This window comes from Lonchura striata, chromosome 22, assembly GCF_046129695.1.
Source record: "Lonchura striata isolate bLonStr1 chromosome 22, bLonStr1.mat, whole genome shotgun sequence".
NCBI classification, from domain to species: domain Eukaryota; kingdom Metazoa; phylum Chordata; class Aves; order Passeriformes; family Estrildidae; genus Lonchura; species Lonchura striata.
The window spans coordinates 8865898-8893810 of record NC_134624.1 but is presented as its reverse complement, the minus strand read 5'-3'; the positions used below and the strand labels follow the sequence as shown (position 1 = coordinate 8893810).

Sequence of the window (27913 nt, the reverse complement as noted above, 5' to 3'; positions counted from 1 at the left end):
AACCTCTACCACAGCCTCTTCACCCTTAGCGAAAAGGAGTTCTTCCCAATATTGCACCGACACCTGCTCCGATGAAGCTGTTCCAAAAACCAAACGCTTTCCTCACACAGATCGTTCCCAGACAAAAAGGAAAGGCTCCTTCACCCACCTCATTAAAGCAATAACCACAAGAAGAAAGTAAAATGTGAAAGTGCTCCAGAGCGCAAAATATTTTATTTAAGAATTTACAGTGTCAAATCTTACACTTAGGAAAGACAGCCGCTCCCAGCTCAGGGGGAGCCTCCTTGCATGAAGTTGTTTGGCAGTCTCTACTGAAAGGAGAAAATAATCAGCAGCCTGGCTGGACTAGAGGAAAGCCAAGTGTCTGATTAGGTTTCAATTATAGAAAAGTAAACCACACTGACTGCTGCTGTCCACGTCGGGAATTGAGAATGGACCAGCACACAAAAGTTTCTAATCCCCCCCAAAACAGTGTTTTACTTGGGCTGCATACAAACTTTTTGGGACATAGATAAGGCTACACAATCTTAGAAAAGTGGTGTTATTCAGGAAAAGAAAAAACAAAAAAAAAACAAACAAACAAAAAAAAAAAAAAAAAAAAAAAAAAAAACCCAACTAGGGACAAATACTGGCAATTTCACATTCGTATTACTTCTACTCCTGGGCAGAAATTCAAGTAAAATCAAATAGTTTGGTGGCAAGTTCTAAATAAAATATGGCCTAATGATTTAATAAATATTTAAAGTTTATTTCTTTCTTTGCAGATAATTCAGATTCTTCAGTGAATATAAACACTGCATACCACGGTTTTCAAGATTTCCTATATTAAACCTAAAGATTTTGAAGTCCATCTGTAGAGGTCTAATCCATCTACTTTTAGTATGAAATTTAGCTGTTAGCTATTTAAGACCTTGGTTATTTTAGTAAGGAAGATTCAAGAACGGCTTATTACACTGATTCTGGCACTCCCAAAAGGAAAAAATAAGCAACTTTCAAGCTGTTACCCCCCAGCTGCAGAGTGCCAGCAGTTTGAGAGAAAGCAAAGTAACCGTATTGCACTTAAACAAACACTCACTCGTCAAGAGAACAGCGTTGGCTATGATACAGAGCTCCTTCCCACTATACACTTGGCTTTACAGGTAGTCTAAACCACAAACTACATACAGACTAGGAAAGACCCAAATCAAATCAGGATTAGATTACAGTCACAGTTTTCATTCAATATAGGTCGATTTATTTGGATGAGCTGTGGCCCCCTCCTGACTCCCAAAAACCAAACCAGCATGAGGCAGCTCCTGGGTGAGCCCCTCCCAGGGGAACATCTCTGGGTCCACACTCTGTTTGGAATTGTGCATGGTCCTCTTAAGGCCACAGTGTTATTTTACAATGTGGACATGTTTGTTTTGTTGTGTTTTTTTTTTTTTTTTTTTTTTTTTTTACCCCTGCTGGGAGGGGAGCATCCTTCAGAAAATAAGGAATCCCTGAAACTATGTCTCGGAAGGTCACGCTAGTAAGGTTTAAAATAAACTTAAGGAATAAATTGCCTATGCAATTTACAAACAGGTTTTGTAACAGACAGCAACTATTTCCTCTCTTGTGCCTATTCTTTATCACAGCAAAGCTATTTCTAGCCAGGTTTTGAAAAGGAAAAGTTACATACATTTCATGTTTGGTAATGGTTTGCGTAGATGAGGTGCAAGCATGAAAAAGATCACCCATCATTAGATTTCTGTCATGTCACCTGCAGCTGATACCAGGTGCCATAAGGCTGAATAGCTCTTTGCATACTCAGAACATGAGTAAGGATTCCAAATACAAAGCCATTGTATTCTACTTCAGTGTTGGATACTTCCTCTGTCCAATTCTTCCCAGTCTTGAACTTCCAGTGGCTGCAGGAGACTGTAAAAAGAACAGGGATAACAAAATGTTCTGTAGAAGTGTCATGCTGGAGACAAAAATTCAAGAAATCAGCAATAAAGTTTTGAATGGGAACTTGTTAAATTGAACAGGTGCCAGACTGATCTTTGTCCACATTTAACACTCTACATCCAACAGCCCAGATGAAGTTGATAAAGCACAAAATCATGTTTTGTTCAAAGCATGGAATCAGACTGGTTTGGGTCAGAAGGGACTTTAAAGCCCACCACATTCTACCCCCTGCCATAGGCAGGGACAACTTCTGCTGTCCCAGACTGCTCCAAACCCTGTTCAGCCTGGCCTTAGACCCTTCCAGGGATCCAGGGGCAGGCACAGCTTCCCTGGGAAATCTTGAATAATAAGAAAAAGGATAAGGAAAGATGAGCTCTTCACTCACTTGTGCAAATTGAGAGGGGTTGTAGAACGGTACTGCCCCTGCTGAAGGTGCCCCCGAGGGTGGAACAGTGGCAGGCTGGGAAGAGAAAAAACTGAAATTAGACAAAGGCAGAGAGGAACTCCAGTGCCTCTTAAATGTGGTCTGCTATGTTATACAGAGCAAATATTCACAGGAATAATGCCAACAACATGGAGAGTACAGCCTATTGGAAAAACTCCAGAGTGCTGGCATAGTTTGCATCCAGATCTAGAACAGGGCTGGCTTAATGTAGGAATTGGCCAAACAGTGTCACATGCATCAACTGCAAATAGCTCTGCAGATCCAAAGCATGCAAAACCAACACAAGACACCAGTGCAACTCCACTCAATTAGTACCTTCTGCCTTTGTTAGTACACACCTCAAGACTTGCCCCAAAATAAACATTCTATATCAGGTTTTGCTTTATTACAAAATATCAGAAAGGTTTTTGTCACCCCTTTGTGGTGACCCCACAGCTCTGGAACTTCCAGCAGAGATGAAGCATTCCTTTAATTCCTACAGGGACTTTTGCAAATGGTTTATTACCAATTTGAGACTGGCAGCAGCAGAAAGACCAAGTTTTGCTTGTATTGAGTCTTTTTAGGAGGTTGGTTTGGTTTCGTTGGAGGAGGCTTGGTTTTATTTTGTTTAAAATCAACTGATTTCTTTAGTATCCCAGAAATAAGATGATGAAATTATGTGAATCTCTTAGGAACATCAATAAAAAGCATGCCTGGATTACATGCACTCTCATAAAGACACAAAACTGAAGACCCTGTTTGAGTGTAAAAAGGAACACTACATCATGATCTACTTTTAATGATAATTCTGTGAAATGAGGGGGAAATGACTAAAAGTAGCATTAGTATTTGAGCAGATGCAAAATAAAGAGGGGAGGTGGGGGAAAGTAAATAAGTTAACATAAATGAGAATGGCCAGCCACATGTACCTGATTAAAATGCTGGCTTACTTCACGTGATAATGAACTCATTGAACTAGAGCGCGAAAGCTACAAAACAGCAAGAACACACAAATACAAAAAAACACAAATAAAAAAAGTCGTCATGCATGTCACTGCCTCAAGCTTTCAGTTGTTTTATTTCATTGTCAAAGTCTCACTGCCAAAGGTTAAACCAACTTCAAGTTAAAAAAAAAAAAAAAAACAAAAACCAAAAACAAACGTAAAGCCAGAAGTTAGTTTAAATCAAAAGGACTTCTTAAAGCACAAAATTATGTAGGTATAGAAAACATTTAGTAGGAACAAAGGTCATGTTACTCTGCCTGGCACACAGCAACTTGCTCTCCTTGTGTCTTGCACTTAATATTAGTGAAATTATATGCATGCATGGAGGCAAGAAGAGAGCCTGCAACTGCTACTGACATTTTAATCTGAAAAAGGGCTTTTAAATGTACTTATATAGGAAAAGGAGATCACAGAATGTAGGGTTGTGAATGGAGGCTGAACTTCTCATATGGGCTTAGAGGTCTTTTCTGTGTAATTCTGGAGGCAGTCATATCACATGTTGGCTACTTATCAGCAACTGAATCAGTTACTTGTTTTAGATGGTCCATTTTAAGACCACTACAATTAACAGTAAAAAGTCATTAATTAAATACTTTGCATCAAGCCTTACCTCGCCTGACTGGGAGCCATCAGGGTTAGGAACATGAAGTCCAGATCCAGGAGGAAGGGCTGCAGGGTTTAAGTACTGAAGGAAAACAAGGCACTTCTGTTTATCATCATTACTACAAGGCTATTCCACATTTCCCTTAAAGATCCCACTGGGGCAGAACAATGCTACAACACATCAGGCAGGTGTAGTGTGCAGTGCAAGACTCTTCCCATGTTCTCAGTCCCTTTCCTGCACCCATGGAAGCTGCAGCCCTATTCAAATTAGGAAATGCAACCTCCCACTTCCATTTTCACTTGTATTTCTCTTCTGTTCTTTAAGTAAAACGTTAAACCACAAACCCTACAACAACATCATGCTTTAAGGATTGTGGCTGTGAAACTGCTGCTCAGAATCCTGAGGGGGTTTGAATCAGAACTTTGGGTTCTCCTACAAGACATTCCTTGGAACCCACCTCTGGCTCCACAGCTGCAGCAGGGTCTGTGTTGGTTTGGTTTGCAGCTGGTGTGTGCTCTGCTGCTCCACTCCCCTCCACGGGCTGGGATTCCCCTGGAACTACAGAAGAAATAGGAATTACCCAAATACACCCCATAAATAGCCATAAAACCTCCCCACAATCCCATCCACACACCTGAGTTTGGAACAAACACGTTGGCAGGAATGGGCATAGGTGCCAGGGGGGCAAACAGGTCTGATGGTGCAGGAACAGCACCACTTGCCTTGGTTCCTCCTGGATTCAGGACATCCACATAACGGGCTCTGCTCCCAGCTAAACCAGAAACATGCAGAAAAACAGAAAGAACCCTTGTGTTTATCATGCCTGTGTCTACTTTGAACAGTTGGCTGGTTAAAGCATCTGTTAGGATCAGGAAATAACACTCCAGGGATACAAACAGTAATACCCAAGTCATGTCACACTGTACACTGTGATAGCAGTGCAGGAGCTGGGCATGAGCAAAGCCAGCAACACTGAGCTGCCAGCTGTTCCCAAACAACCCAGGGCAAGTCAGAGCTTCTGCCTTCATATTTTATGCAGGAGAAAGTCTTCAAATATCAGTGCTGGCTGATACCTGCTCTCCTGGAGAACACGTTGACAGAGGCACCAGGGGGGCCTCCAGGCCCAGGGGGAGCAGCCTGAGCAGCTTTAGGAAATCCTGTTGGAGGTGGTGGAGGAGGTTTACTCTGCAAGGAGACAAAAAAAATCCAATCACACCATTGTCTGATGTAGCACATTTTAATCCAAATTCAGTAAAAAGCAGCTTTTAAGAGACAAGTAAAGAAAATTGTGCACCAAGTACAGATTTTTGTTTTCCACTTTGAGAAATCATGAGGACTTGGATTTTTACCTCTTCTTCTGGTTCATCCAGATTTACCCAACGTTGTTTCTGCTCATCCCAAACAATCTAAAAGAAAATCACAGTCAAAAACAAAGAGCTCAAAGCAAGCTGCTAAAAAAGTTTAAAATAACTGTAACTTTTTTTAAAATAGCTTGTCATAGAATAAGAATAATCTTTAAAGTTTTACAATCATCTTATACTCATCAAAACGATGTTCATCTGTCATCCAGGAGAACATTAGGAACAAATTCAAGTTTATAAAGGTTTTTGTGATTCTTGGGGCCTTACTGATTTATTCTTGTCATCTGGCAGGTGAGCCTCATTCTTGCCTTTTCCCATCAGCCACCGAAACCAGGTTCCACCAGTCTAAAAACAAATCACATCAGTTAATTCTCTCCCTCTCAGTTAATTCTTGTCTCACATTACAGGCAAGTTAAACAAACTCTCATGCAACAACATATTTTCTGTTAGGGACTTCAACTCTTAGAGTTGCAACTAGTAAGTAGAAATAGTTCAGTCAGGACTTCTTAAGTACAGTGGACCAGGAGTTACCACATTTACCAACAAATCTCCAGCTGTAGGTACCTCTCCAAGGAAGTTTACCTTTCTGGGTGCTGCCTCCTTTTTTGTTTCTTTTTTACTCTCTTTCCCTGCAGGAGCAGAGGGAGGAGGAGAAGGTTGTTTTGCTGCAGAGTTGGATCTCTCTCGTCCCACAGAATGAGCAGAGGACTCTGAGGTTGTTCGGGACCTTCGCCCATAGCCCTGGGTGACAAATACACAGAAAAGCAAAAGTTGTCACTGCTGCAGTGATGGATCACATTCCACCTTGCTAAAAACAATCCTTCTTTGAAAAATCCATAAACAGAACAGACCTAAAAGTTCATACAAAATAAACCTTAAGATTAATCCTTGTCCTGCTATCTGGTTAGATATAAAGCCCGGACATAAATACATAATAGACAAGCAGATAAATATCTGACACAATATTAATTTTTTATCAAGATTTTCCACACAAAGACATTTAATCTGGTTCTTTATGGACTTCTAAAAACCAAGCTTCAAGTCTTGCTGAAGAGCAATACAGAGCCCCCAAATCCTCTTGTGTTTGCATTGGGCTGCAATGCAGCTGGAGAAATGTGTGAAATAACAATACCATGTTAGCCATTCTGCCATAGAAATCATCCTCTCTCTGTTCAGGGAAGGAGTTTTGTGAAGGAGACTCTGGGGCAATTCTCTGCATTCCTTAAAAAAAAATTAAATTATGTTAGCAGGGACACACACACAAAACAAAAAACTCAACAAACAAAGCTCCCAAGCCCCACAACAGTTTTAAGGCAAAACTTTTCACCAGTTATGAGTTTTGTACTAGAGAACCTGGTCTTTTAAAGAATGAGAACTGCAATTGTTTTGATTTTTTTTCCTCTCCTATCTGGGTTTCTGTTTTTTCTAAACACAGGCCAGAGCAGGCTAAAGGACTCAACCATCAGGATGGAGCAGTTAAAAGGTTCCTCACATCTCGAACTCTACCAAACTAAGTTTCCTTCAGTCCACATGGATCAGGCTCTGCTCTCACAGAGTTAAAGCCTATCAGGGTCCTAGAAACTCTTGTCCAGAGGCAGAAATCCCTGATATCCCTTGGAAATCTCTTGGAAGCAGAACTGCCAATCTCACTGCACTCAGGAATTACCTGTCAATGTCTAAATCATCATCTGCAGAGTCTGACCTCTCTTTTTAAGTAAGCCAGCAAAGCAGGATGAATACTACAACTTTCTACAGATGTTTCTAAACCATTACATGGTGTTTTTAAATTTAATTACCCAAAACATTACTATTTTTTAAATATGGAGATATTTTGAATTATTCCCTGAAACACTACATTCCCTTTCTAAGGAAGGAAAGGTGTTTATTAAGATCCCAGACCTGTTTCCAGGTTTGTCTGCTCTTCTGGCTGTGGTTCTATTTCTTGTGGTGGCCCTCCTGGGGGTAGTGTTGTCCCTAAATATAGTGGGGATGGTTCATTTCCATAGGGATTTGAAAATCCTTGAGGTGCAAAGCCAGGTCCTGGGCCAAGAGGCTGAGGAGCCACTGGGTAGAAGGGGACACTTCCCTGGTCACCAGGAGGAATCATGGCAGCTGAGCCATCAAGGACAGCCTGAGGTACTGCAGAATGAAAAAAACCAAAACAAAACAGAGTTAAAATTAAACAGAAATTCCAGTGTGAACCTTTTACCCTATGAATGATACAACACAGAATTGAAATCTCCCTGTTCCAGACAGCCTCTTAAGTGGTTTCTTGTATCAGAAATTCAAAACCTTTGTTTTCTCTCTGTCATAAAGGATATGAAACACCAACCTGAAGGCATCAGCTGCACGCTCTGCATCTGCTGAGCCATATTGGGTAACAAGGATGCCAGCAAGGGATTTTCAGCACCTGGCCCCACGTCACGGCCACCTGCCCCATCACACTGACTGGCACGGTCCAGTTCAGAGCTGGGAGTGCTGCATTCATAGGGAGGGGGAGTGGATCTATCTGTGTTATAGGCTATTGCACCCTCCTGCAGGAAAAAAACAAGATATTATTAACTGATCTGTACCAGACATCCAGTTCATAATCAAGGGAACACAGAGCAAAGGAAATCTTAAGTGTGAAAAGAGTTTTTTAGTGTTCAAAGAAAAACGAGTTGTCAGCCATTTATAAGCCAAGATCAACCAATAGTTTGAAGGGTTTATTTTTAAATTGAAACACAGTTAATTAGCTCAGGGTTCAAATTTCTAACACATCTCTTTAAATTAACTCTATTTCTACTCTGTTATAATCTAGCAACACCAATCCACACACAAGATATTTTTATGGCAAGCAGATCCCCCGATTACTGCAACCTAACGAGTCCTGCAATTCTCCCTGCATTATGGTATTAAGAAAAACCTGTCTCATATAATTTTAATTATTCTGTATTGAATCTCAGGGCACTGAAGTGTGGTAAATTCACTTGGTTTATACCATAGCATTTGCAATTTAGGACATGAATATATAAGGTCACTTCCCATGTTTCTGTGATTAGCAGTGTAAACAAAACCATTTTAAAAACTGGATTTACACTAATCCTTTACAGAGAATAATTCATGCTGAAAAGCACACACCATACCTTGATCTGTCCATCCACATGTCGAAGTGTCACCAACCAGGAAGGTTCAATAAAAGATTCCTGCTCTGGCTTTTCTTTTATCTGAGGGTCAAACAGGCGCAGCTGGGATGACATCTGAGCAAAGGAACCATTGCAAAGTATGAGTTCATCAGCCACAGCTTCCCACCTACAATATCCAGCAACAAACATTTAATTCTTCCTCATGTTACCTGGATTAGCTGGCCAATCAGCACAGGGGAATAGTAGTGTGGATCTTTGAGGACAGTTCTGGAAATCACTTCGCAGTAGTGGAAAGCCTGGGCAGCAAGGCCCATCTCAGCCAGCCGACAGGCATAGATGAACTTGAAAACCTGGGGAGGCAAGCAGGACAAATAAACCAAAGTGATCACAACACTCTGGGTGGTAACAAATAAAAGGCAATCTGGCATTTCAGCTGAAAGCTCAGGTATCTCATTATCACATCTAAAATTAAAGGAAAAAGCATTCAATTTCTTCTCTTCCACCTAATGCATCCAGTGGAAGTTGTCTATTTATCTACAGCTAGTGCCAGCAAATTCTGCTGGATTTTTCTTTTGGAATACAGAATTTACAATATAAAGTTAAAATTCAGAAGTTCAGGATATAGAGATGAAAAAAGTGAGAATGAAAAGACAACAGGAAAACAGCTATATGGCATTACTACCCATAAATATTTCATGTTATAACAGAGAAAATATTTGCCACTCTGGCTACAGCACATGAGAGAGTAAAAGCATGACATCTGCCAAAACAGAAACCAAACCAAAACAGGAACAGCTCCTCACCTGGAAATTGGGCAAGCAGCCAGGCTGACTTCCTAGTGACTGTGCATACTCATAGGCTTCTGTTCTTTGAATGGCTTCATTGGTGGCAAACTTTAAAAATGGCAAGCTATTTCAAACAGGAGAAGAAAAATATTATTTGAGCTGACAAACACAGCTCTGTCACTGTCAGGCACACAGATCTGTTGGACACAAAATATCAACAACTTCTACAAGACAGGACACTAAATAGTTATCTCAAAACCAGCTAGTGACGAGGAGAACAGTGCAATTCAGTCTTTCAAACTCTCATTTTTGCATTGAGAATTTTTTTTTTTTTAAAAAGAAAGTCAAACCTGTGATTTGATCCAATTAGGACAAGCTTTGTTGTCTTCCTTGTGTAAACTCCAAACCCAACTTGGGCCATAAGGTAACAAAAATGAGCAGCATCCAGCAGGCCCTTAGAAGCTGTAGAGAAATAAAGGACAGAGATCAGGATATTTCAGTGGCACATTCAGTGTCCTGTATTGTTTGACTTTGCATTCAAATAGAGACAAGCCCATATAAAACTGCTCCACTTTATATTTTATAAAGAAATTGCCTATTAAAAAAAAAAAAATAGGCTGAGCAATCAAAGGTTTTCCTTCAGTCATCACCCTGTTCATTTCCCCAAGAGTTACCAAGAGTGTCTCCCATGGTTGCAATGGTCCTGGATTCCAAGTCCACATTATTGGTCAAGTTGGATAACACCATTGCCAGATGAGGCCTCCAGTCTCCCCATTTCTCATCTCCACAGCACTAAAACAAGAAGAATTACTAGGTCAAATCAGTGACTGGAGCTCTGCATGGTTAAAGTGTCTCAACTTCTCTGACATTCTGGGAAAGATTTCTGTTGGGAACTCCACTACTCCCAGTGAATCTTACCGTGGATGCAGCTGGCATCCTTCCAGACATGAGCTGGTAAACAGTCTGCAGAGGGTCATTAATTGGGAGACTGTTGGCAAATCTACAGAGACATTGCAGAGAAAAACAAAACAAGATGTGGGGTAAGCAGTTAAAATGTACTTCAGCTCTCAGTGGCAATTAATCTAACCTAGCTCAAGAGAAGGAAGTGCTGTGTGAAAATACTACACTGAAGAGGAAATTATCCACTGGATGATGTTCAAAAGTAAAATATTACAAGTGAACTGGTTCTGTCACTCTAACATCAGTCAGTCCAAACTAGGAAAATCTCTGGATTCTCCCCAAGCCAGCTGACTTTAACAAAATTGACAGTTGAGTTTTTGCATTTTTTTTCCAAGCGAGGTCATAGATGACATTGTTCAAATACTCTTTAAATGGATCAGGTAGCAGAGAACAACTTCTCAGGTTTAAATTTATAGCCAGAAGACCCCAGAATAAATAGTAACAAATGACAAATAAATGCACAGGTAAAATTAAAGCTACTATGGATACCCCATGAACTATATGGATAACCCATGATTTCGACATTCTCCACCTCATTAGCGGAACAGGCAGCCAAATTTCACTAATCAAAAAGCAACCCAGTACCTGGTCATCACTCTAGCATGTGTTCTGCTGTCCATTTTGCTGGCAAGGAGCAGAGCATGACCCCACAAACCATGCTTCATGGCAGACTCCAAAGCATCCTAATAAACATACAAATTAGTTTCCTGGGAATAACTTCACATACTACTCATAAAAACCAGTTTTACAGTAGTAATTTGTGATCAAATCAAAATATGTTTAGATAAAAGCTAACACACTATAATTTTGCTTTAGATTATGAGCTGTAGGGTATAAATTTCTGTATCAGAATAATACAGTGCCATGAAATATTGCATGCACTACAAAAGTTGCAAAAATAAGTAGCAACACAGTCACTCACTTTCTTACGGCCATAAAGCAGCAACTCCCTGAATCTCTCAGTCTCCTTCTCAAAACTGTCAACTGTGGTTACAAGATTATCAGTGAGAAATGAGAGCTGGGCTTCACCAGATTCCTCTTCCACTTGTTCCAAAGCCTCATTAGTGAAATCAATCAAATTTGCCTCATTAGGGGACTTCCCAGGAAGCCACACTGTTTTGTGATCTCGGAGCAGAAGTTCAGCCAGGTCTGTTCCCACAACAGTCTGTGTGTGTGGAGAGGAAACAAAAATTGAAAATTCTGTTATTTCAACACTGCCTGCATTTTTATTTGGCACTTCAACAGCAATATGTGAATATCAGCACCTCTGAGCAGCTGAGGGTGAGTGCCCAGTTCACACATTCCTTCAGACTGTGACACATACCAGGATTAGTGCCTAGAACACAAATTCCTGATCTTTGCACAAAAACTATTTGTGTACAAAACACTTTAGGATAGATAAAAAAATCCAGCAGTGAGACATACCCCATTCTGCCTGCACAACAGTACAATAAAGTCCCAAAGAAGACTTGCAGATTCTTTGTCAATTAAATTTTCATTCTTAAAGCACTGAGCAGCTTTACTTTGTGCAAAATTAATAACGTCCACTTTATGGGTCTCATCCCTGAAAAAAAAAAAGACAAAGGTTTTAATGAGACTAATGTAAACATTTCAGGTCATTATTTGTGATTACTCTGAGGAATAAATTTAAAACTCATGTATTATTTAAGTAGGTGAAAAGCCACAAATATTTTAAGTCAGTTAAAATCCCATAATTTGCAATGAAGAAATAATTTCTGAATGTATGAAAATTATTTCTGAAAACTGTAGGAACATACTTAGCAAGAGGACCAGGAAAGGCTCTCATCTCTTCTTGCTCTGGAGAATGTTGTAACATAGTCTAAAACACAAATATAATACATAAGAAATTCTTGTAACTCTAAATTTTACTTTTTACTGATAAAACCCCCAGAGCTGAACATAACCCATTATGTAATCAAGCTTCTTAATCAAAATACAAAGGGTGACTTTGTCACAACCTGCATAAGGATGATAAATGATGAAATCTACTTTACATACAAGTTACTCTGTACATCATCCTGAACAAAATTGTAAGAAGCTGGATGATCTCATCATGACTAAGTCATCTCTCAGAGGAAAGAACTTTTAAATTTACTGTTTTACTTATGATTACAGCCCAAACAGACAGATACATACACTGACATAAAAAAAAAAGAAATCAGGAAGTTACAAACTCAAATTCCCCACTACCCTTCCAAAAGAAAGGCCTTTATTCCTTTACTTCACAATTTTCCTTTTAAACTTTACCTCCATGCTGTGGATTTCAACCAGAGCTGGCTGACCCTCAGAAGGCAGGTTTGGCAGTGCTTTTATTAAGAAGCCCCCAGGCCCAAACCTGGCACAGATATGAGGCACTGAAAATTTCTCAGGTGTTGAGGGCCTTAAAGGTGCTGAAATGGGTAGAAAAGATAAAATAAGAACAGGTAACTTGCCTTGCAGCTAAGTAAAAGTTGCTGATGTATTTACCCAATTCAAAAATCCTGCAGTGTTAGTGGAAAACACCCTGTTACTGAATTTGGCTGAACTTTTTAAGAAACAATCAGTTCCTTTATAATCCCAAAGTTCCAAAAGATTTGCAATAACTAAAACAAAACCAGACTCCAAAACTTTAAAATTCAGTTATTTTTTTCATGTAGGGGCTTGAAAAAAAATACTGTTTGTATGAGACACATTCCTGTCATCTCTGTACAAACATACAACACATTTTCGAAGAGCTAAACAGACATCAACACTTTGGGAAAGCTTTTCCAGACAAAGTGTTTTGTATCTACAGCACAATGCTGTCCCTCATTCCCCAGTGTGTCCATACCTTGTTCCACAGCTGACCAGCCTGTCTCAGCAGGGTAGCCATAGTCTGTGAAAGGCTGCTGTCCATCAAAGCTGGGATCATAGCCTCCGTAGGGATAATCTGGGTGCAGGGGCACTGCCTGTGCAGGAGTTTCATAGGCACTGCCCGTTAGATCGTGATTGCTCCTGTAGAGCTGGCTCTAGGCACATCAGATTAGTCAGGGTTAGCTGGAGTTAGAGCAAGCAGCACTGCAGACAGTCAGCATTCCTTCCTGACAGCTTCCATTCCTGTGCAACAGGCTTACTGCAGCAAGGCCTTGCAGAAAGCCACCCTGTGAGACCCTTCTGTGCAGGTAATTAATCATTTTGTCTTCTCCCCCAATGTTTTTATCATCACTTGATCTGTTCACATCCAAGCATGTTCAGTTCTCTCACAACAGAACTTCTATGTGCTTGTGTGAAAAGTTAAGATTATAGCATAGCTGTTACCAGCAACTGTGTGTCAGAATGAATGTTCACCTCTGCTGTAACAGACAGAAAATCCCAACTGAAAAACCCCAACAAATGCCAAATGACAGCAAGTGCCTAAAGATTAATATCTAAATGATTTCCACTACTACTTCAAACATTACTAAATGAATTGGAACTCAGACTGGTACAGTACCTAAACTTTCAAGAAACATGACGAATCAAGTACAAGTCAAATGACCCATTACATGAGGAAAAATCATACCTCAAAAATAAGCCAAATATTCTCTAAGGTTTTCACGTAACTCTATTTGTGGTGTAAGTGGATGAGTAATCAGTTAGCTTTGGTTTTTGCTTTTAAAGTCAAAATCATACAAATATGGAGTTAGTCTTTTAATACATCCCAAGTTCAGTAACACAGCCTGTAGATCTCAGATTCAGTCAAAGAGAAAACGGATAATTTCTAACCAGGCAGAAGCCTGAGAAAGCGCTGAGAAAGAATGTAAATAAGTTCTTTATCTCTCTTGTTGTTCACATTGTCTATAGTTAGGTTTTGCTACTCTACATCATTCACTGCACACCAACTGTGTGAGGTGTTTTCACTTCAGGACCAATGGAGTTGGTCTACACAAAGCTCTGTATAATAAGAGTGATGTATTTTGAAATAAATCAGTTTTATACTCTCAGCCTTCTAAACAAAGTCTGTTCATTCCCATCCTGCCTCAACACTGTCAACAGCCAAGCTTGTGATGAGAAAAACGACACGACACAAAGCCAGGCACACTGTCCACTACAGCCAAGCAATGCTCTCACAAACAGCAAATGGATTCAGTAGAGGAAATTTTTCATTTATGTGTGTGTGGCAACTTGCACAGCTGAGCACTGATTTTGGTTGAAGTTCTCCTGACAACTCTGACAACCATTAAGTTCAAAACCATATTACAAAACAGCCTTAATCTTATGAAAGTTTCCAAAACACACATTCCCCGTGCTAACCCCTGAGATATTTTCTTATTTTCTAACGCTTCACCCATTGCAAACAGAGCGAGTGGCGGGCGGTGTGAGCAGCTGGAGCTGACCTGCTGGGAGCGAGAGCTGAAGCTGCTGTGGTGGCTGTGGACGCTGCGGGAGCTGCGCAGGCTGTGGCCCGAGTGCTCGCTGTGGACACTGCGCCGCTCAAACTCGTCCCCGTAGGGATCCCGCTGCGGCTCCGAGTCGTCGTCAAAGCTCCCGGTGAAGCGGGGATCGTACCTCCAGTTATCCTCGTATCGCTCGTTCCTGAGGGACACGGAGAGCAGGAGAGAGCTCAGCCACCCACGGGCCTGGGGGAAACTGGATCTCGCTCCAGAATGGCTCTTAAATCGCTGCTAGGCTGAGGTTGTTGTTACAGTAAACAGATATTCCTTCACAGAGTTCATCCAGATTATTCAAGATGAAGACCAACATTATACTTAGAGTGTGTTCTAAAAACACAACTGGTCTAAAAACAAGTGCTGCCACCTTCAATCCCTCTCTCAGAGTGATGTGACAGCTCATTTGGCTTCCCTCAATGACCTATGTTAAAGCTACAGAAAGAACTAGCAACACACACACACACACACACACTAGCAACTACACTGTGAAATATCTGTAACACTACATTTTAATAGCCTGCCTCAGAGAATCTGCTGCCCCAGCTCTGGAAAGAGCACTGGGAGAATGTGGATTGACTGGACAAACCTGCTGCCATATGGATATGCTTCTCTCTTCTGGTAAGGGTTGTGTTCAGCATCATACCAGTACCTCTGGTCATAACTTCTCGGGTCTCTGTACCTGGGGTCATACGGGTATCGTTCCCAGCGACTTGGATCTTTGGAAAAGAAAAAGAAATGCTTCAGATATGGGTAGGTTTTGCCTATTATCTTTTTCTGCTCTGTTCTCTCTAATCACAAACTGGTTTGGTTCTGAAGCACAGAGTAAACCCAAAGGAATGTACTTAAAGTTACATATATATGCCTACACCTTTTTACTCTAAAAAAAAGCTTTAAAAAAATCAATTTCACACCTTTCAGAGAAACATGACTGTTAAGAGTTAGTTACTCCTAAGGGGTCAGTGTTTGCCATCTGATCTTTCCTAACATCTTTAAAACTCAAGCCTGCTATTTGTTATGACATTCACAGAATCTCTGTGATCAGTCTGCAGAGTGCCAAGTAAAACATCTCAGGATGTGGACAGATGTTGCTTAAAACCCTCCCAGGGTTTTACACAAGCAATTACCTCCAGACTCCCAACGCCAGCATGTCCCAGTGAGCACTTAGATAATGATGGACAAAACCAAAATCCAGTTGTGAGTCAACTTCTGTTTACACCCACCTAAAATCCACTCTACAGGTTTGCCTTCAGGTCACACACCAATGACACACCTCAGTGAAAGGCAGCCTTGTAACACATGCAACAAAACTGTTCTGTTTTTAAAACCTTCACAATGGAGGGTTTGCACAAAGGAAAGGCAAACTAAAGGCTCAAGTGAGGAAAATCTATGGAAAAAAAAAAATCAGTTCTTTTGGACACTTTACCTCCATAATCATAGGAGTTTGGGTAATAGCCTGAATAATAATCACTCCATCCACCTTTTCCATAATAATCTTCTGTATACCCTTGCCTGAAAGAAAGCACAAAAGTATAAAAAAAGTTGTTATTCCTCCTTAATCTCTTCTAAATTTTGCAGGAGGTAGGAAAAACTCTATGCCACAACTGATTAGACAGAATTGCATAGTTAAAAGAATGCATTTCCAAGAAACCAAATAATCATAAAATTAAGACTTTATAACCCAATATACCACTAAATTGTTGTGTGCCACTGAAAGCTGACAGCATACAATAACTTAGTGGCTTTATAAACTGCTTTGGTGATAAGCTTAATTACTTACAGACAATTAATCACAAAAACTACTGCTATAATTAGCATCCTTTGAACTGTCTCAACAGAGAAGTCGACAATTTAACAACCCATTAAGAAATAAAAGCTCCCCCAAATTTAACATTGTTTTATTATACAGCTCATGATGAAGAAAATACTCATTTACAGAGTTGATTGTCCAAACAAGCACAAAAACCTGGCTAAAAACAAAACAGCAAAGTAAGAGTCAGTGCATAGAAAAAGATGATCTCTTCTGATGAAAAAAGAAAGATGTGGCCATTATTTGAAATATCATGAGCCTTTATTATACAACATTTTCAGGTCATCATCCTAGAATTTCTGAAAAATGCCAGAGGATGTATGTTAGATGAAAAATGCAGTGTCTATATGTATGTGCACACATAAATGTGTATATATATATGTATATATCCATTTATGTTTGTACCTACACAGGTGCATGAATCTCACAAACACACCTGTGCACACACACAGCAGGTGAAGATACTTAATGCCAGGGTGGAGTGATGGAAACTTCCACCTTTCCCTACAACTGGTCCTACAACTCGGAGTGCAAACTCCAAAGTGGCACAGGAGTGCAGGAGTGTGAGAAGTCTGCTAACACAGCACTCACTCTGCAGAGGAGGAGCTCTGATCTTATCAGATCAGGTTTAGCCACCCAACCAGTCTCCCCAGTCTCCTGCAGAGAGATCTTACTCCTTTCTCTAAGCAGAGTTTACAAAGCTGCCGTTTCACACACACAGCTCTGCTGCCCTGCAGCTCCACACCACAGTCCCTGTCTGACTGCACTGGCACTCACACATCAGCCCTGACACAGCCACTTCTAGCAGGCTTTGATCTGCCCACTGCCACGTAGAGAAACTTCAACCCCTTCTAAAAATAGTACCTGAGGAGAGAACACACCAGAAGTGCTGCTAGAGGTTATGATCTCATTTCAAGAGCACACAGCACACTTAAATTTATTTAAGAAAATGGTAAAAAGTTATCCCATGGAGCTACAGCCATTGTTTCGTTCTCTTCAAGACCAAAATACAACTATAATCTTTTGGAGATGGTAAACAAAATGTTATATTTGTAATTTGATCACTGCTCCATGAGTGAACTACCAACAACAGACAAATGTTACAAAGGGTTTAATAATTTCCAGACAGGTAACAGGAGTTACTGTGTTAGAAACTGCAAACTCCTCAGCAGATAAAAATAACATTTTGTCATTAATTTGAAGTTCGTACAAATAACTTGCACAATTATCATCAAAGCAGCAATCCCTTCAAGGTAATTTGCTGCTTCTTGCTTGAGTAGAGATTTAATCCTGCTTTTATTTAACATTTTCAAGTAGCATCTGAACACATTGTTCCCCTCTCTCAAATGTCTTTATTTTGTATTAATCAATCAGATCAAGGCTTTTAAGTTTCCCTAACCAAAAATCCTCAGTGAAATGAGTGGGTGGGACATGCCCACACAGCACCTCTGCCACCCAGGCCACATTCTGGGAGCTTTGTGAGGAAAGCTTATCCACAGCTGAGGGAATTGTCACACAAATGGACCTGACACAGCACCAATATGTTGTCACCCGAGTCACCATTCTCTTCTGAGCACCTGAACCACTGTGTATCCATGGTGCTGCAAGGCAAATCCCAATGTGCAAAAGTGCCATTCATTAACAGAGCAAGGGGCCCCTGCTTAAGTGCAAGGCAGAAAATAAATGAGTATTGATTAATAACCCCATGGCCTCCACTGCTCTTTCACAGCAAACATCAGCACTGAGGCTATCACAGTGACTTCCTGCCTGGCAGAAACACCAACAAGCCCCAAAGAACAGCATGGAAGGAAAAACAAGCAAGAGAAAAGGGTGGGGAATTGTGTCTTTTCCAGACACAGCATTTGATACCATCTATCCCTAGGGCAGCACACAAAGAGGTTTTGAATCCCCTCCCTGTGGTTTATGCTGCAAAACTGCAACAGGCACCACGACACTGCCTGCTTTGGCGTAGCCAAATCTTGGCTGAGTGGAGGAATTGCACACCTGGAGGAAGGTCTGTCAGAGCAGTGGCTGGCCCTGGAGCTGGGCCGTTCAGGCTCGGGGTAGCGGTAACTCCCAGGCTCCATGTAGGCAGTGCTGCTGTCGTAGTGTCGGTACCGGGGGTCGTACTGCCCGTAGCTGTCCTCCTGCAAAAGCACAGGCAAGGGAAGAGGCTTCACACCTCCAGAATGAACAGTTCAAACCAAAAAACATCACCATTCGCACCACAGCGGTGACACTTGAAGAGATGCAGGTTGATAAACTACAGCTTAGATTTCATTACTTTTCATGGCAGAAGTTACAGTCAATAATATCCTAAACTTAAGGAAAAAAACACCATTATGTCTGGACCAAAGGCACTTCAACCTATCTACTAAACTATCAATAATTCAGGCAGCAGATAGGAACCAAGTTTGAGCACCACAGTCTTTCCACAGAAACAAACAAACTGCTATGAGCTGACATCTCTGCCAACTGGAATTGGTATCAGCACTACTTAAGTTTCCATAATCTTTGCAGTGTTAGTTTTGTTACTGCTGTCTGGATTTTCCCTAAACTTAAACATTTAACGTGAATGCTCTGCAGAATGTTGATCATGATACAACTGCTTAAACTCATAACTCAAAAATTAATAATACATACCAAAGGGGAAGAAAGGGAAAAATAGAAACTTACCATGTAATAAAGGTGAGCTGCTGTCCTGGGGTCTGCAGGAGGATAAGGTGGTGGATATGGGGCCTGGTAAGCATCGTAAGGATGTCTGTAGTAGTAGTAAGGGTTCTGGGGTGGACCAAAGGCTTCCTGAGGGGTCTGAGCAGGGGGTGGACGCTGCAGGTCTTGCTGCCCATTGGGTGGGACTGCCTGAGCAGTGGTGGCAGGAGGGGCTGTGGCAGCTGGAGCACCTGGAGGCTGTTCTGACACCGGCTGCTTCCCGGGACTCATCTGCTCGTACCTTGGCTGGGCTGAACCAGCCTCTTGGGGCCCCCCTGGCTGGGGATGGCTACCCAGCACCTGGTTCTCCCCCTGCTGCATGCCTTCAGCCCCTGTGGAAATCTGGGAGTCTGGAGGAACTGAGGACTGCCCAGATGTCGGTGGCTGCATTTGAGCTGCTTGCATTTGTGGTTGGGGTGGCAGCGCTCCCTGTGCAGCTCGGTCTGCTGCAGCCTGGTGCTGCACATCTTTTGTCACCTGTTGATAGAAATGTTGTTTGTCAGGCACCTCGGGACGCGCCTGACCAGCACCACCGGCCGCCTGTTGGACTGGAGCACCAGAGGGTGACTGATTGTGCACCTGGACAGAATTACTTGTGCTGCTTTTCTCCAACGTCCGTGGCACTGTAAAGTCCAGCGCTCCAGCAGCTTCTTTGCTACTTGATTGATTTGCAGAATTATTAGGCTGTGCTATGGAATTAACAGGGGGGACTAGGCCACTTGCACTTCCACTGGGAAGATTTGTCCCAGGAGAAACAGATGAGTTAGACCCTGGCTTGCTAGCAAATTCAGGAACAAGGCCTTCCCCATTAACATTCTTCTGCCCTTCTGGAGTCAAATTAAGAGGAGTTTTCATAAGCAAGTTTGCAGGCTGATTAGAAGCAGCATCAGAAGAATTAACAGGACTTTGTAATAAATTATGTTTTAACAGATTAGTATTTGGAAGTGCATTAACTAAGAGAGATCCAACTTGCATCACAGGTAACGGCATGTTTTCCCCACCAGCATGTGAACTTTGGGGACCCATCGCAGGCTTGTCCCCAACTCCAGAGTCCTTCATTGGCTGATTGTTTTCATTGTTGCTTAGCTGATTAGATAGAGAAATAGAAAAATTAATTGGCTGAGCCAAGTTATAGCTTTGATTAGGCTGAGCAATCAGGATAGGCTGATTTTGCAAAGACTCTGTAGGTGGAGAAGACAATAAACTTGCATAACCAGAACTTGCCTGAGACTGAAGTGCTTCCTCTTCTCCCATTTTGGGAGGATTCTCAAGATTTTCAAAAGCTATATTTCCATCCTGAGAGTGCTGCACAGCAATAGTCCCTGGTTTACACGGCTGCTGATTAGACAGGCCTTCCTCTGGTGGCTGAATGACTTCCACAGTCTGTTTGGCAGGTACGTACACTGCAGGAGCAGCAGGAGCTAGGAGAACATTTCCCCCAAAATTTGGTAACTCATTGTGAGCCCATAAAGTCGTTGCTGGGCTATCACACTTCTTAACTGCTCCCTGAGCTCTGGTTGAGGGCCGTCTCTCAGATACTGATTGTACATTTTCCACAACAGGTCCAGAGTGCAGCGTGTTTCCAGCCTCCCCAACGCCTGCAAGAGGCCCTGGGTGTACCTGAGGCATGTAAATGGTTTCCAGATTATCTGGTGGCTGTTCAAGATTTCCAGGGGATGCAGCAGGTACTGCTGTATTCTTCTTGATATTCTTTTGGTTTGAGTGGTTCTCTCTTAATTCAACCACCATCTTTGCTTGGTCAATCTCTGCAGGTTTTATACCAACTCCATGGGACCTCACAGGTTCAAAAGAACTATTTGCACTTGTCTGAAACACTCCTGTAGGCTTAGGAGGACTTGGAGTGGGAGGCTGGGACAGATTGCCGTGGTAGCTCTTGCTCAGGTTTAGCTCACCTGAATCACCTCCCAGAGGAGAGGAGTCAATCTGTTTGAAGAAGCTGGCAGAGGATTCCTCATCAGGCTTCCCAATTTCCTGCTGGATAAATGTACCGACCTGCTCTGGGGGCCGTGCTGAGCTGGAGGTGCTCCTGAGGCTGACGCTGCTGTAGTTGGAGGAGACGCTGTCTGGCCGGACAGGGTGAGGTAAGGAGTCAGGTGCCTCCAGGTTTGGTCCTCCTTCAGCATGGCTCACAGCAGCATTCTTGGGAAGCATCTGACCCGGGAAGGACCCGTACCTGTACGGATCGGGACCAGCAGCAGGGGATGAAGCCTTGATGTTCTGTGGTTCACTTGGAAGCACTTCCTGATTCTGAATGCACTCCAGGTTCTCCACATTTTCATACTGGGACCCAGCAGCTGCATCACCTACCTGTGCCTTGCCATCCCCAGCAAACAGAGAGTGCTTAGCAGCCTGTGCCTCCTGATGACTGACAAGTTTAGGGAAGTACTGGACATCCATTCCTTTCTGTACCATCTCACCAACTGTACCCAGCTGTGCCTGAGAGAGAATATTGGTTGCTACCTGCTGAGGATGCACAGGCTGGTGATACAGGGAGGCTGAATTTTGCTGACGGGCATCAAACTCTGTTTTCTCCATTACGTATTTTTTTTCAGATGAAAGTATTTCTTCATTTTCTGCCTCATCCCCTTTGAAAAACATGGAGAGAGTTCCTGGATCTCGATCTGTGGGAATAGATCTATTTGACATTTCAGACATAGCTGGAGACTGGTTTTTGGGGTTGTTTTCCTGAGCTGTGGGGAGGACAAAACCAGAGCCTTGCAAAGGTGGCTGTGGGTAAAACTGTTCCTGGTAAGGTTGGTTTGACCAAGGGTTAGTCATTTCTGCATTCTGCCTAAACACATTTCCAGGCTGGATGCTGTTCATGTGATGACTGCTGTTTGCAGGGCCATTTTTGCCATTCTTCTCACAACCAGAGGATAAAGGCGCTTGCACGATGTTTTGTGGAATACCTTGGTGTCCAGGACCCTGCGGGACATTTGCGTGAGGAGGAGGGTGAGAAGTGCTGACAGAAGGCTGAGAAACGTTATGAATGTCAGTCTGAGGAGACGGCTCAGGATAGGGCACAAAATTCCGAACTGGAGACTGCAGATTCCCTGGGACAGGCCTCCACTGGGGCCCAGGCTGCTGGGGAGGTGGTGGGAAGAGTGCTGCTGTGTTGGGTGCTGCAGCTGCATCATTGGGATCTCTGCCAACATCCTGCCTAGCTCCAGGTTTGTTCGCTGCAGACACCATTCCAGGATGCACACTGAAAGAATTTTCCACTGCTGCTCCTGGGTTATAATGCAACGGCACTGCAGCCCCCCGGAGTCCGAGATCGGCGTTGGGATGCCCTTCTGCAGCACTATTTAAAACATACCCCAGGGACGGAGGAGGAACTGGAAGGCTGGAAAAACTACTGGTGCTAATGCCTGCCTGAGAGCCGGGCGCTGACAGAGAGCTGTGTGGTCCGTGAGGGCTGTCCCCGGCGCGGGCGGGCGGCGGATGCACCGGGGCTGGCTGCGGGAAGGCCGGCGCGCTGCCCTTGGGTGGGTTCTCCAAAGGGGAGCCCTGGGGGGTTTGCCTGCCGAAGGCAAAGGGGTCTGTCACGGGCTGCACCGGCGCAGCCGCGGCGTTTGCCCGCTTGCCGAGGGGGCTGTTCCTCCAGTACAGGTTGCGGGCCACGCCGGCGGGAGGAGGAGGAGGCGCCCCGGCAGGGACGGGCTGCGGTGGCTGCTGCATGGTGGCCTCCCGGCAGGGTCACACGGTGACAAACAGCCCGCGGAGGCAGCTCAGGGATGTCTTCTTCTGGCCTGCTGAGACAACACAGGGATAAGTCAGTTCCCTTTCTCACAATATGCGCAGCACTTGAGCAACTTTTATTTTAGAAACAAAATCACGCGAAGAATTTGAAGTGGAAAATATCTCCCTGTTCTTCAGAATTCCTAAGGAACCAACACACTCCATTGTATTTCTCCAGCATTAATGAAGTGTAAGGCTGTGTGGTAACAATGCACATTATTTAACAATTCTATTAAATATATCCAAGTAGGATAATGAAACACAGTTCAGACCTGCACTAGTGTCAAACCCTCCAGTGGTATCCCACTGTTACATTTCCCAGAAATATGCACCACAGACAGGACAGCAACCAGCCAGGAACAGAGCCTGCAGCACCATGGCCCTGCTCAATTTAATTATGAAGAGTTGAGAAGTCATGATCTAACCCTAATTCTGTTAGAGATGATCTTCAGCCCTGCTGCACTGGTACTCCATGTGACTGGACCTTTGCACAGGAAAGATGAGAAGCATCCCTAGAAGGAATTCATCAGATGTTATCACCCTCAACAGTCCACTTATGGTTTAACTAAGAAAACATCGTGTGGCACTGTACTGTTATTTATTTTGAGAAAGGCAATTGCATCTTCATCACAAATATTCTCTCTTCTAGATGAATGATGCATAGCAAAAGTGCATTTAAGGATAGAAAAACAATCAACTACCCCCACCTATCAATGACCATTCTCACTTTAACACCAGAGGGACTTTGGCACAGTATTAGGGTTACAGCTGCACTTCAGGGTGGAAAGGACACACTCAGAAGTAATCCAACCCCAGCTCCAAACAATACCAGGCAGGAATCTGGTACACAGGAAGTTCAGTAAATTCATCAGGGTGTCTTTTTCAATTTTATCACCTCTTAACAATCTGGGGAGGATGGGGGCTGGCAAACCAGAGGAATTCATCAATACTTAGCCAGTGGAGCTCAGTGAAGCCTTATCAGCATATGATAATCTTGTTTTCTCATAGCACACAACAAACATTGTTTATAATATGCAGAGTGAAGTACCCACAGCAATTGCTCCACACCAGATGCTCTTCTGCTTATAAAAGAAAAAAGCTGTGCAATTCTCATTTGGAGTTCTTCTAAGATTCAGCATCTTGTCAGTAAGAGTAATAAAATGGGCAGCCAGAAAAGTCAGATGTTTGTAATCAGGACAAAACTGTAACAGTTATAGAGAAGTTCAAATGCAAAGCACTTCTGGTTTCTTGTTATCAAAAATACTACACGTATTTCATAAAGATTTATACCTAAAATATTCCAATAAAAAGCACACTGAAGTACCGCAGCACACAGCCTTTACTGGACATCAGAACAACTCTTCCTAAAGAAAAATGTCTCCAACAGCCTTGTGTAGAATCCAGGTCCCTCTTTCAAACAGAGACTCTCAATTTCTCCCCCATATCCATACATTCCACAGCCATATCTAGAGTTAAGACTCCATAAATTTGTGTTTTATTAAGATGGGAAGGATACCAAACAGATTTCAACAGAGGCATTAGAGCTCCATCAGTTTCACACGTTACTTGCATGTGACCACCGTTCTTTCTGAAGCACAGCTGCTGAATTCCATCAAGGAATGCTTACAAAGAGTTTCAGGACTTTGCAATCTTTTCTCCTGTTACAATCCTGAGGTGAAGGTTTTCCAGCTGGCCGTGCTTACCAGCCTTGCTGCCAGCCACGTTTCCAGGAAGTCCTGCCTAAACCCCCACCCCAATTTCCACATGCTCTTCTGGGCATCCCCATTTCTTTTTCATCATGTTCTTTGTTGTATTAACCAGATTTCAAAAACCCCTCTCTCCCCTCCAAATAAAAGCATGTGTTTATACAACATACTTTGGGCTGGGGAGGAAAAAAGCTAATTAAACCATCTGCCAAGGCTTGTATGACCTGGAAAGCACAAACTGCACTGACCAAAATATTGGTATCTAATAAATAGCTCTGTTTTTCATAGAAAAGTTGTTTCTGAAATACAGCTGAGCACAAAAGCCAACTTAAATACCCACTTCCACGTGTCTAATGTGGACTTTACCCCTTGCAGCGTCATATTAAAAAAAAATCTTAATAATTTACCATATTTTTGTAACAGCCAGCACCAGTAATTAGCTAATTAAAATAAGTGTAAAGTCCTACTTTTAGGCAGAACTTGCCATTCCTCTAACAGGATCTTTGATGGTGCATGACAGAGGTTCAGTATGAGAGATCAGCTTCCTCAGAAGCAAAGTTAATATTAACAGATTGCACACAGTAGTAAAAGCAAGCAAGATTTGAGGAACTGAGTCCAAATAAAATGAATGTGCCCATGTCGAGTAATTTAAACAGAAGATAACTCAGTGCTACTGACCCTCCTGTGCCTCATCCAGGATTAACAAAAATGCTGATTTTAAGGAATTTAGAAATAACTACACAAGTTAAGAGCAATCCACCTCTGCTTTGTAGAGTTTGGAAATTCTTAACTTTCAGCTGGTTTATTAATTGATAAAGCAGAGTAGCCTGCTAAACATGAGTCACCAGGAGTGCAGAAGGCGTTTCCAGTGTACCAAAATAACATTGCCAAAAAGGGAAAAAGGATTAAAACCCTTTAGATGAGGCCATAAAATTAAGTTCACCCAATGAGCTCTATAGCTTCATCTATAAGTAAATAATTCCTCTGGGGGCAACTAATTAAAACCTATCTAAATAAATTACTCTTGAACAGAATAACTACGGCCATAAAGCAGGTTACAGAGGACAAATATTAACTCTCATCCTCACAAGTGAAGCAAACAATAAATAACGTGTTCACATACACAGATTCCTAAAAACAAAATGACTAAAAAAACCACCAATAACAACTACAAAAAAACCAACCAAATAAAAAAAAAAAAAAAAAACCAAAAAAACCCCAACAACCCAGTGCAATCTCAAATACAGAACATCTGGAAAAATGAGATTTGCAGCTTTAAAATCAGCAACTACTTTTTCAGTTTTATCTTACGTAGGCAGCCGCACATCTGCACACATGTGGGTGACAGATTGAACACATTCTACATCACTCACTCTCCTGACAGATTCCTACCAGGCTTTTCCTCAACAGCAACCAGAGTTATAAATGTTATCCTATATATGTATGTCGTCTAACATATATGTTATGTATGTTAAAATGTAGCGACAGGACAAGGGGAATGGCTTTAAACAGGCACAGGGCAGGTTTACTGAGGTATCAGGAAAAAAATCCTTCCCTGTGAGGGTGGGGATGCCCAGAGCAGCTGTGGCTGCGCCTGGATCCCTGGAAGTGTCCCAGGCCAGACTGGACAGGGCTTGGAGCAGCCTGGGACAGTGGAAGGTGTCCCTGCCCATGGCAGGGGGTGGAATTTGATGATTTTTAAGGTCCCTCCAAAGCAAACCAGTCCGTGGCTCCATCAGAACAGCTCACTGGGAACCAAAAGCACAGAGGCAGCAGAAAGCATTCCGGTTTATTCTAAAAGGATCCAGTCACCGGTTCTCAGCCCAGCAGGTGCCGAGGCTCTCCGGCAGCCGCACTCCTGAGTCAGCACCAGTTGCACCCACCTGGGGCACCTGGCAGCTCGCAAAAAACAACCCAAACAACCCTGCCCCGGCAGCAGCGCTGCCAGCGGGGACAGCCACAGCCAGCATCCCTCGGAACCCTCCCCCGCCGCTCCCCCGGAACAACCTCCGGAGCCCCGCAGAGCCACAAGGACCGCCCAAGGAACCCCAAACCCTGCGGGAAAACCCCCGGCTGCGGCAGCACGGCCCGCCCCAGCCGGGCCCGGGAGCGGCGGGACCCGCCGGCTCCGTGCGCTGCGACAGCCCCGAGGCCCGGCGGGGCGGGCACCGCGCCTCGAGCCTGACGCCGCTGCAGCCCACCCGCGTCCTTCCTCTCCGGCAGCGCCCCGCGGTACCTGGCAGCCGCCGCCGGCCGAGGCCCCTCAGCAGCGGGCGCCGCCGCCCCGCGCGGCCCCAGCGCCGGCCGCCGCCATCTTGGCACATCCGCCTCGGGGTTCCGCCGCCGCCGCCGACGTGTCACGGCGCCGTGACGCCACCGCGGCGCGCGCACCCGGCGGCGGCGCTGCCGTGCGGCCGCGGGTTCGAGTCCCGGCCGGGGCGGCTGCGGGATGTAGGATCACAGGTTCGAGTCCCGGCTGGAGCGGCTGCGGGATGCAAGGTCGCGGGTTCGAGTCCCGTTCGCGGCGCCTCCCCTGTGCCGCCGGGGAGTGGCGGAGCGCGGTGCGGTGCGGGGGTCGCGGTGCCCTGCGCTGCCCGGTGCGGGTGCAGTGTCGCGGGCGGCCGCCAGGGCGGGACAGAGCTCCGCCGGTGCGGTGCCGGCCCCGCGGGAGCCGCTGCCCATCGCGGGCCGGGGCGGGGGAGGCTCAGGGGCTCCCCGAGAGGAGGAATCCGTGCCCACGGAAATGAGGATGCCTCGCGGAGCTGAGCTGTGACTCGCTGCACAGCGAGGTCCTGTCCTGCACGTCCGTGGGGGCCTAATTAGGAAAGGCAAATTAACTGGGATGCACGTGTCCAAAAACAGGATCAGAAACTAATTCCAGAATCCTTAAGGCTGAAAAATCCCTCCAAGATTACCGTGTTCACCACTAAACCCCGTCCCCAAGTGCCACATCCGTGTGCCCTTTTGAACGCTCCAGGGATGATGATTCCAGCACAGTTCTAAGGTTTAGCCACCCTTTCTGCCATGAAATTTTCCCAAATAGCCAATTTAAGCCTCCCCTGGCACAACTGGAGGCCGTGTCCTTTCACCCTGTCCCTTGTGTCCATCCTCCCGTCAGGGAGGATGAGGTGATGGACAGGGCGCAAGGAGATGATCTTGAAAGTCCCTTCCAACCCACACAAGTCTGTGACTCCATAAAAACAGCTCTTTGGGAATCAAAAGCGCAGAAGCAACGCAAAACATTCCCTCCTGAGCCTCCTTTTCTCCAGGCTGAGCCCCCCCAGCCTCTCTGGGTGCTCCGGACCCTGCACCAGCTTCGTGGCCCTGC

General features: G+C 43.8%; 1 protein-coding gene across 4 annotated transcripts; it reads right to left on the bottom strand.

The window, feature by feature from the left end:
* Positions 1-183: 183 nt before the first annotated feature.
* SEC16A (SEC16 homolog A, endoplasmic reticulum export factor) lies at positions 184-26839 on the bottom strand. 4 transcript variants are annotated; one of them, XM_077787913.1, is made up of 31 exons: positions 26822-26839; positions 19085-22893; positions 18413-18555; positions 16025-16110; positions 15188-15317; positions 14548-14746; positions 13023-13200; positions 12461-12603; positions 11971-12032; positions 11618-11756; positions 11115-11357; positions 10778-10875; positions 10151-10232; positions 9907-10024; positions 9583-9694; positions 9251-9356; positions 8657-8797; positions 8448-8561; positions 7655-7856; positions 7222-7461; positions 6455-6543; positions 5905-6063; positions 5590-5667; positions 5311-5367; positions 5035-5146; positions 4596-4733; positions 4419-4519; positions 3968-4042; positions 3283-3342; positions 2315-2389; positions 184-1899 (listed from the first exon to the last, which is right to left on the bottom strand). In XM_077787913.1, exons 2-31 carry the CDS (start codon positions 22817-22819, stop codon positions 1831-1833), a joined length of 7284 nt encoding a protein of 2427 aa, XP_077644039.1. In that variant the 5' UTR covers positions 22820-22893; positions 26822-26839; the 3' UTR covers positions 184-1830. The 4 variants fall into 4 exon arrangements, with proteins under 4 accessions (XP_077644039.1, XP_021399278.2, XP_021399277.2 ...); XM_021543603.2 differs by lacking the exon at positions 26822-26839 and having other exon boundaries at positions 19085-19597; positions 20345-22994; XM_021543602.2 differs by lacking the exon at positions 26822-26839 and having other exon boundaries at positions 13023-13140; positions 19085-22994.
* Positions 26840-27913: the final 1074 nt, after the last annotated feature.